Here is an 11,132-nt window from a genome sequence, read left to right on the forward strand (position 1 = left end):
ACAATAAAGAGCTAGGGCACATTGTAATACAGAAATTAGAAGGATAGTTTGTTACTTGTTTAGTCAAGTAACAATAGAGCACAAGATTGGAATCTCAGCACTCAAGTGCTGATAACAGACTGTCAAGGGTCTGCAAAAAAATAGGTGAAGGAAGGCTGAGCATTATGAGTCTCCAGAGGAGGAGCTAGGTGCTATGGTGCCCGGAGCAAGGGTATGTTTCGGAGCCCCCCATCCCCTGTACTGAATTGGGGGCGGGGCCAACATGTGGGGACATGTTACAATTGAAAATAAAAAATATTTTAAAATCCTATATTGGCCACAGAGGGCCTGATTCAGCAAGGATCTCAATTACAAAGCTGCAGGCAGGCAGCTTTGCAAATGTGATCCTTGCAATAATGACACCCCTGCTGCATTTGCGATCCCAGCACTGCGACAGAGGTCGCAGGCTGGGATCACCATCGCGGCCATCAGTGGTCAATGGTTGAGATGGTAACGGCACCGGGCATGCAGTCCCTGGGATGGCCACTCCCGGAAAACGGGGTGGACACACCCTGTTTTCGGGAATGGCAGCCGATCCCGCCCCTGCACCACCCCTTAAATGCCTCTGCCTGTCAATCAGGCAAAGGCATTCAAGGGTCTACATGCTGCCTTTACTCCTACTTTACACACACACACACACACATGCACACATGAGAAGAAGCAGCGTTCACTTAGGTAGGTAGGGTCAGTATAGAGATGACAGGACCAGAAAAGAAGTGACAGAGCCAGGGCACAATCCTAAATTCAACACTGGCGGAAATGGTTAGGTCTAAAGCCAACCGGGCTAAAGGACCTCTGATGTCACAACCATGTGACCCGAAGGGGTAGGGGTAGGAGCAAGGTCAGCTCAAGACGGACCCAACATTACCCATGTGGGCTGGCTTCAGGAGCGTTGATCTCGCCACGTGGATAGTTAAACTGCTAGCCCCCTGCCATCGTGGATTACATGGTTGTGGCATCCGAAGTTCTTCAGCCCAGTTTGCACACTAATATCTTTGACATCGCCTAGTCTCTGGGGAGCTGCCTTTGTGCCCTCCCACTCTTCTTAATCTGGCCCAGCAAACAACAGGGTAACTAGATAGTCACATACAACAGTAATAAATAGAGCACAGAATAGAGAGAGAACTGTTGTTGTCATATGACTGTGATGGCCTGGCTAGTGTGAGTCAGATGGCATGTATCCCAGCAGGCGCACACACACACGTCCCTGCAAGCCCAGCAGCACACTGTGCAGCTGTCTCACCATACTCACGGTCCCCCTGAAGCTCCTCTTTAGGGGCTCCTCTCCGGCAGTCTCACTCTGGCCACGGCGTGCGACTCATGACATCACGCACGCAGCGCCAAAATATACAAAAATAACTTTATTGCAGCTGCTTATGTTACAGAGGGCTCCAGGCACTCCGAACAGCTAACGCTGCTAGCCTGATCGGAGCTGAGCTCCACTAGCGGCAGCCAGCCCCACAACTGTGTGAGACGGGCTGGCAGCAAGCCACAGGGGTTCAGCCCAGCGTGAACTTTCCATAGTTCCCATTGGCCTAATTCTCCCCTGCAGCAAAGTGCTGTACACCAGTTTGAATTAGCAGTAGGGGCCGGGGACGAGGGTGGCCGGGCTGTAGGTGCCGCGCGGCACCAGAGTCAGGCTGTGGGGGGCCCTTTACACTTTTTGGTGCCTGGAGCTTGCGCTCCACCGGAGCCGCCCTCCCTATTCCCCTGTGAGTCTCTAACTGCTGCTTTCCCCATTTGCCGTGGCATTGGACGGCCGATGAGCAAGTAGGCACAATGGCTCAGCAAAAATAAGTATAAGTGAAGTGCTGCATCTCCTGTCAGGTCAGCTCCCTGTGTGATACTCTGATGCAGCCACAGCGCAGGACAGACACGGAGAGGTCCCTGATGAGAGTGCAGCTGAAATAAAAATAATACCTTGTGTACACACAGGAGACAGTGTAGCCCTAGTATAATGGGCTAAGTACCTGTTGGGATTTAATACCCAATAGATGCATTGAGAGTGCTGTCTGGCACCTTGATGTTTTTATTTATGCCTATTACATGTCTGTGTATATATATATATATGTATGTATATATATATATATATATATCTGTGTATGTGTATATATAAATATATATATGGGGGTAGACTATGTACTGATGATATTGTATTGTAGGACTTGTATTTGATGCTGTGAATAAGTGTTGCTCAGATTGTGAGGGGTTGGATAGAGCCAAAGCAGGGGCAGTGTAGGATTGTTTATACATGCAGGGCTGAAGAGAGACAGGGAGCGCGAGGAGCAGAAGCTGCTGGAAGCAGCGCGAGGAGGAGAGGGAGCTCGCGCTGTGAGCGGGAAGGGAGATAGGTCGCGCGGCGCGAGTTAGCTATATAAGTCCTGCGCTAGCGCCCAGGGCTAGACTGCTGTTCCCCCCTCCAGTGACCGCACCACACTGACCTGCAGGAGCTCGGAGCTGGGAGCTCTGGTCAGCGGAAGCGGGGCCAGTGAGGGGCGCCTGTAGAGGAGCCAAGGACAGTCGCTATCACCGCTATCGCGGGCGGGAGAAGTCCGGCGCCGGAAGACGGGGGAGGGTCAGGAGGACCTCCCACCACTGCTAGCCGCTCTGAGAGGCGGCAGGAGAAAATATTAGAGCGCTCCACAGGCCGGGGGTAAGGGATTTGCCGGCAACCAATCAGAGCCGGGGGCGGGGCTCTGATGTGTCAGTGTACAGCAGCAGCAGCAGCATTCATGAGTTACAGTTGCTCAATGAGAGGCAAAGGCGAAAAGAACAGCACTGAAGCGGCTATGTGAGTAGATCATCATTGCACACTCACTCAACGATTATAACAGCAGTACAGTGTGATTTTCTAGCTTTAAGGATAAATAAGGCAAGGCACATTTAGTAGTCTGCCATTCAAGCTAATGTAACTCCTATTAGGATTTAACTGAGGAAAATCCTTTATATATGAAACTGACTATTACTGAGATAATCCATCTTACAGCTACACAAGGAAGGAACTATAAAAGGGTGCATAGCTGGTTAAGATATTTGTCCCTGAGACTGCAGTAATTTGGTTAAATACCAAATCTATCAGCCTTGTACTTAGGGACTGCTCCTGCTAGGATTCTATAGAATACCCTAACAGCCTGTACCTGTAGAAGTAATAAAAGAGCACTTAGCCAGCTACTTTGGCTCTATACTACAAACCACAGGAGGGAATTATTGGTTACAGGAAAAGAATTTACCATAGAACCCACAGGTTCTGGAACAAGTTTGCTTGGAATTTATAATTATTCATTCGAGACTGTATTGCAGTTAATTGGAACAATTCCGAGACTTAATATATATATATATATTTCTTTGTTCCCATAAGAACACCACAGGAGGGACACAATAAAGGGAAGACTTTATATACATCCTATTCATTGGGTGTGAAAAGAGGGAAAGGACCCTATATGTTTGTGTGGTGATAGCCATACTAATAGATACCATATGACATTGTATTGTGCATGTTTATCACTGGTATAAGTTATCTAGTGTGCTATGTATAAAAAATTACATAAAAGTTTATGTTATTGTTGAGTTATATTTACCAAGCTTATATGCGCTGAGAAGTTACTGGAAAGTGAACACCTGTAAAGAAAAGAAGAACGGAGTCGGGTGGTAACAATTGTACAGTTGTAAGCTTTGGGTCTATCTCATATCTACTCACTGATAGTACATACACACTAATCGCATAAGTACAAGTGTAATACCCATATAGTGGAGTCAGGTTTCCCAGACAACCTTTAATTATCTGGGTGGAGGCACACATATTGCAGATAACAATATAATCTAGATCCTATAAATAATCATAGGGTTACATTTGGAGGCGTACTGCTGAGATTCGAGGGTTACCTAGTAAGCAGTAAAATAAAAAAATGGAATGTTTTAGTGGGGATGAACTGTATTTATGGTGTGAGAGTAAAGGGGTAGACCCAAAAAGGTGTTTTGCAGTGGGAGGAAATTTCTCAGAATTCACAGATGACTACGTAATTAAGCAAGTTAGAACATTATGTGGGATAATACAACCTCAAATAGTGGATAAATGGAGAGGAGAATTAGGGCTGGTATGCGCCATGCTTATAGAAACGGAAAGGGAGTTAGACCCTAACCTGATCCCTGTAATGATGATTGCAGATTACAATACAGGGAGGAGATGGAGCATAATATGGCCAAGAACAAGAGAAGCGGAGAATACCGGTCTGCCGACACAAAAAGTTAGCTCTACTAAAGAAAGTAATGGGGGAGAGAGTAGAGGAGACCCGGATAATAGTGAGGAAAAATGTGGGAGTCAGTTTGAAAACATTATGGAACGAGTAGTCACTCAATTAGAGAGATGGCATTACGAGGGAAGCTACAGGAGATTAAGAATTTTTTCTGGTATACAACCAGTACCTGCTGGGGAAGAACAATATGATGCATGGAAAGAGGCGGCAGTGCAGCAGACTGAAGAGTGGAAATGCCCTGATCACATAAAAAAACAAAGGGTAGTCGAAAGCTTGAGGGGACCTGCCATGGGGGTCATCCAGGCTACTAGAAGGAGCAACCCCGATGCCACATTAGATATTTATTTGGAAGCATTAGACTATGCGTACGGGACACTGGAAGATGTAGGAGACTTAATCTCTAGGCTCCATCATACATTCCAGGAGCCAAGGGAGAAATTAAGTACATATTTATTTAGATTGGACAAACTTCTATATAAAATAGTGGAGAAGGATGGGATAAAAAAAGAAGATGTTGATGAAAGTAGAATGAGGCAGTTACTGAGGGGTGCTTTAACATCCGACCCTGTTGCCCAAAAAATTAGGTGTTCAGAGATACGGAAACCACCCCCGACATTTAATGAACTGATGAAAGATGTCAAGCTGGAGGAAACTATGATAGAATTGCGGGAAAACACTGTGAAAAAAGTAAAAGTGGTAGTACCTGCCGTAGAACCTACGTCTTTTGAGGAAAAAATACTTAAAATGATGGAGGAGCAGAACGCCAAAATAGATAGGTTCATCGCTTCCCAAAGTGCCAATACCACACGGCGATGAGTGAATACTCCTATCACTTCCAGTAGAGGAATAGGCCGAGGAGTCAGGCCTATAAATAGGGGGTGCTATAGATGCGGGAGAAGGGGACATTTGTCATATGAATGCCCCCTGAATGTTGTACATGATGACAATTTTCATGAAAACCCTGAACAAGGTAGAGACCTCAGGGAGCCGGGAAACGGACGGGGGAGGTCTGTGACCCCCTCACAGGCCCCCTAGAAATTAGTATATGCGCTATGGGGAACACTTGGTGGAATGGCGCTCTACCAGAAGGTTTATTGGGACCCACCCCAATTGTGTCTGCAAAGGTGAATGGGAGCCCATGTAATGTATTATTAGACAGTGGCTCACAGGTTTCTATAATATTTGAATCATGGTATCGTGAACATTTGTGTGAAGTCTTCATACAGCCTTTAACCGGGCTTGTTATTTGGGGGTTAAGTACAGAAAAGTACCCTTATCTAGGGTATGTGCAAGCAATATTGGAAGTGATAAGTGCTGATGGCCAAGAAGTTCAGATACCTTTTATTGCTCTTATATGCCCAGAAATTCCAGGGGGGAGAAGTGAACTTCCCATTATAATTGGAACTAACACCAACATATACCACATGCTTGCTGAATGGTGTCAAAAAAATGAGACCACACCTTCAGTTAACACATGGAACGTGCAGACAGGGGTGGGAGGTGTAGGATGTGATGTACAGAGGGGGTTTGCTGAGTGTTTCCGAAATAGCGATATTTCCTTTCAAGATATGGAATATTTAATACTTGAGTTAGAAAGACGAAAATCAGTTTTCTCTCTAGGGGAATGGGACTTGGGAGTAGCCAAAGGGGCAGAACATCAAATAAAGATGACGGATGAAACACCTTTCCGAGAACGTTCCCGCCGAATTCCGCCTGCAGATTTTGATGATGTCAGATTACATTTAAAGGGGTTGCTAGAGAACCAAATAATAATAGAGTCACGAAGCCCATATGCCTCTCCGATTGTGATCGCACGGAAGAAGAATGGTGATGTCCGCATGTGCATTGACTACAGGACGTTAAATCAGAGGACGGTGCCAGACCAATATGTGGTGCCAAGGATTGACGAGGCCCTAGATTGCTTACAAGGGAGTGCTTGGTTCTCTGTGTTGGACCTTCGAAGTGGGTTCTACCAAATACCCATGTACCCAACAGATAGGGAGAAAACCGCATTTATATGCCCCCTCGGTTTCTTTGAATTCTTAATGATGCCCCAGGGTATCAAGGGAGCTCCCGCCACTTTTCAAAGAACAATGGATCGGATCATGGGAGACATGAACTATAGGGAAGCCATAGTTTATCTAGATGATATAATAATATTTGGAAACACACTCGAAGAACATAACAAGAGGTTATTGAAAGTCCTTGATCGACTGGAAGAAGGAGGACTAAAGCTGTCATTAGACAAATGTCGACTGTGTCAGGAATCCGTGAAATATTTGGGTCACATCGTCAGCCGGCATGGAATAGCCACAGACCCTTCCAAAGTTGAAGCTGTCAATAAATGGCCCATTCCCACAAAACTGAAAGAACTGCGTTCATTTTTGGGATTTTGCGGGTACTACCGCCGGTTTGTGCCTAATTATTCTAAAATAGCTAAACCCCTGACCGACCTGACTAAAGGGTACCCACCTGCAGGTAAATCTCCAAAGAAATCTCCGCAAGAGCTCAAAATATATCACCATCCTAATGAGCCATTTGGGAGCAGGTGGACCCAAGAATGTGAAGATTCATTTGTAAATCTTAAAACCTGTCTAACAGAGGCACCAGTATTGGCCTATGCTGACCCCCTGCTACCCTACACTTTACATACGGACGCCTCCCTAGAAGGGATAGGGGGGGTATTATATCAGACCCAACAAGATCAGTTAAGGCCAGTGTCATTTGTAAGTCGAGGATTGTCACCCAGTGAGAAAAGGTACCCCGCTCACAAACTCGAATTTTTAGCACTTAAATGGTGTATTGTAGACAAATTCCACGACTATCTCTATGGTGCGTCCTTTGTAGTACACACGGATAATAATCCGTTAACTTACATTCAAACCACTGCCCGACTGGATGCCACGGGACATAGGTGGTTATCTGCATTGGCTCTCTACGACTTTAAACTGAAATACCGGCCTGGAGTTAATAACACGGATGCTGACTCTTTGTCCCGAATCCCAAATCAAGTGGCTGAAGAACAAAAAGAAGAATGGATAGAAGTGCCTGCTGGGGATGTCAAGGGAATGTGCCACCACATGAGAATGGACATTGAAAACTGCCAAGAAATGGTTAGCAGTTTGGGGGCATCTGATAAAGTCCTGCCTCTCTCATATTGCTGGTTGAGTGTAGATGAGTTAGAGGGAATACCCAAGGTGGATCATGGAAAATTACAAAGGGAACAATTGAAAGATTCTGAGATAGGACCCTTGTATGAAGAATTGAACCACCATGTCGCTATTTCTACTAATTCTTCCAAAACATCCCGAGAAGCTCAATTGTTGCGTAAGCAAAGAAATAAATTATTAATAAAAAATGGACTCCTATACAGAATTGGTTCTAAGATGGGAAAAAGCAAGAAGTTTCAAATAGTGCTACCATATAAATATAGGAAGATAGTGATGCATGCCCTGCACGATGACCATGGCCATCTAGGAATGGATAAAACCTATGGGTTAGTAGCGGATAGGTTCTACTGGCCAAACATGAGAGCGGAAGTCGAAAATTACTGTAAGTCATGCGGGAATTGCGTCCTACGAAAAACTTTACCTAATCGAGCAGCCCCACTGGGACATATCCATAGTGCTGGCCCAATGGATCTAGTATGTGTTGATTATCTAACACTGGAAGTTGATGCTGGAAAAAAGTGCAATGTGTTGGTGGTAACAGACCATTTCACTCGATACGCACAAGCCTACGTGACCCCTAACCAAAAGGCTCTTACCGTGGCCAACACTTTATGGGATAGATATTTTGTACATTATGGCCTTCCAAATAGGTTACACTCGGATCAAGGAAGAGACTTTGAGAGCAGGTTGATCAAGGAGCTCTGCAACATTTGTGGCATAAAAAAATCTAGGACCACACCTTACCACCCCCAGGGAGACCCCCAACCCGAGCGGTTTAACCGTACGTTGCTAAATATGTTGGGCACATTAAATCCGTTGGATAAGAGTAAGTGGAGACAGTACATAAATAAACTGGTACATGCCTATAATTGCACAAAAAACGAATCTACAGGGTTATCACCCTACTTTTTAATGTTTGGGAGGGAAGCTAAACTTCCTATTGATGTGTGCATGGGAATCAATACAAATCCCAAATCACCCATTTCCCACACCAAGTATGTGGAGAATCTTAGGAGTGAATTACGAACAGCCTTTGAATTAGCTAACAGAACAGCCAACAAGCTTGCACAAAAGAATAAGACCATATATGATCAAAGGGTCCGCAATCAGGAACTAGCTCCTGGAGACAGGGTACTCCTCAGGCAATTAGGGGTACCTAGGAAATTTAAGATAACCAACCGGTGGAAGGAGGAACCCTATGTAGTGGCGGAAAAGTTTTCAGATTTGCCGGTGTACAAAATTATACCGGAAGATGGCTCTAATAAAACATATACTTACCATAGGCAACACTTGCTTCCTATTGGAGATGAAATTCGACTGGATAACTTTCAACCTTCAGGTGTAGTGGCTTCTAAAAGAAAACCAAAAGAGAAGACAATAAAACAAAAAATAAGCCACTTGGAACTAAGTGATACTGAAGAACAAGAGATGGAAAATGAGAGACATGGATACTTCTATATGGAAAACCCCCCTCAAATAGAATACTTACCTGAGATTCCGCCAGAAAGAGTCGGGAGTGTAGAGGATAGTACAAATAAGTGTAAAATTAGTAATGAATTTCCTATGGAAAAAGATGAGGAAAGCTTACAAGAAAGCTGCTCTGTTCATGAAGAAGGGGATGTGGAAATATTTGAAAGTGGCACAAGGCCCAGAAGGGAAATAAAGCCACCCCTGATTTTGACATATGATAGTCTGGGAGAACCTAGAAAAGTAACTAGAGTAATACACCCCAGCATAGTTCTTAATTGGCCTTACTTTGGGTATTCTGGGACAGCAGGGGGTAAATAATCGATAATAATAGTTACTAGCAATAGTATAAAAGTTGATAATCATTTCAGTGGATCTACATAGATTATCAGGGGGAGATATTGTAGCCCTAGTATAATGGGCTAAGTACCTGTTGGGATTTAATACCCAATAGATGCATTGAGAGTGCTGTCTGGCACCTTGATGTTTTTATTTATGCCTATTACATGTCTGTGTATATATATATATATATATATATATATATGTATGTATATATATATATATCTGTGTATGTGTATATATAAATATATATATGGGGGTAGACTATGTACTGATGATATTGTATTGTAGGACTTGTATTTGATGCTGTGAATAAGTGTTGCTCAGATTGTGAGGGGTTGGATAGAGCCAAAGCAGGGGCAGTGTAGGATTGTTTATACATGCAGGGCTGAAGAGAGACAGGGAGCGCGAGGAGCAGAAGCTGCTGGAAGCAGTGCGAGGAGGAGAGGGAGCTCGCGCTGTGAGCGGGAAGGGAGATAGGTCGCGCGGCGCGAGTTAGCTATATAAGTCCTGCGCTAGCGCCCAGGGCTAGACTGCTGTTCCCCCCTCCAGTGACCGCACCACACTGACCTGCAGGAGCTCGGAGCTGGGAGCTCTGGTCAGCGGAAGCGGGGCCAGTGAGGGGCGCCTGTAGAGGAGCCAAGGACAGTCGCTATCACCGCTATCGCGGGCGGGAGAAGTCCGGCGCCGGAAGACGGGGGAGGGTCAGGAGGACCTCCCACCACTGCTAGCCGCTCTGAGAGGCGGCAGGAGAAAATATTAGAGCGCTCCACAGGCCGGGGGTAAGGTATTTGCCGGCAACCAATCAGAGCCGGGGGCGGGGCTCTGATGTGTCAGTGTACAGCAGCAGCAGCAGCATTCATGAGTTACAGTTGCTCAATGAGAGGCAAAGGCGAAAAGAACAGCACTGAAGCGGCTATGTGAGTAGATCATCATTGCACACTCACTCAACGATTATAACAGCAGTACAGTGTGATTTTCTAGCTTTAAGGATAAATAAGGCAAGGCACATTTAGTAGTCTGCCATTCAAGCTAATGTAACTCCTATTAGGATTTAACTGAGGAAAATCCTTTATATATGAAACTGACTATTACTGAGATAATCCATCTTACAGCTACACAAGGAAGGAACTATAAAAGGGTGCATAGCTGGTTAAGATATTTGTCCCTGAGACTGCAGTAATTTGGTTAAATACCAAATCTATCAGCCTTGTACTTAGGGACTGCTCCTGCTAGGATTCTATAGAATACCCTAACAGCCTGTACCTGTAGAAGTAATAAAAGAGCACTTAGCCAGCTACTTTGGCTCTATACTACAAACCACAGGAGGGAATTATTGGTTACAGGAAAAGAATTTACCATAGAACCCACAGGTTCTGGAACAAGTTTGCTTGGAATTTATAATTATTCATTCGAGACTGTATTGCAGTTAATTGGAACAATTCCGAGACTTAATATATATATATATTTCTTTGTTCCCATAAGAACACCACAGGAGGGACACAATAAAGGGAAGACTTTATATACATCCTATTCATTGGGTGTGAAAAGAGGGAAAGGACCCTATATGTTTGTGTGGTGATAGCCATACTAATAGATACCATATGACATTGTATTGTGCATGTTTATCACTGGTATAAGTTATCTAGTGTGCTATGTATAAAAAATTACATAAAAGTTTATGTTATTGTTGAGTTATATTTACCAAGCTTATATGCGCTGAGAAGTTACTGGAAAGTGAACACCTGTAAAGAAAAGAAGAACGGAGTCGGGTGGTAACAATTGTACAGTTGTAAGCTTTGGGTCTATCTCATATCTACTCACTGATAGTACATACACACTAATCGCATAAGTACAAGTGTAA

At 44.5% G+C, this 11,132-nt stretch overlaps 1 protein-coding gene across 1 annotated transcript; it reads left to right on the forward strand.

Moving 5' to 3' along the window:
- Window positions 1–4,142: 4,142 nt before the first annotated feature.
- Window positions 4,143–5,108, forward strand: LOC148515026 (paraneoplastic antigen Ma1 homolog). The gene has a single exon (XM_088480856.1). It carries the CDS (start codon window positions 4,143–4,145, stop codon window positions 5,106–5,108), a length of 966 nt encoding a protein of 321 aa, XP_088336982.1.
- The last annotated feature ends 6,024 nt before the right edge of the window (window positions 5,109–11,132 follow it).

This window comes from Taudactylus pleione, unplaced genomic scaffold (genome assembly GCF_031769625.1).
Source record: "Taudactylus pleione unplaced genomic scaffold, aTauple2 ptg000256l, whole genome shotgun sequence".
Taxonomy (NCBI): Eukaryota; Metazoa; Chordata; class Amphibia; order Anura; family Myobatrachidae; genus Taudactylus; species Taudactylus pleione.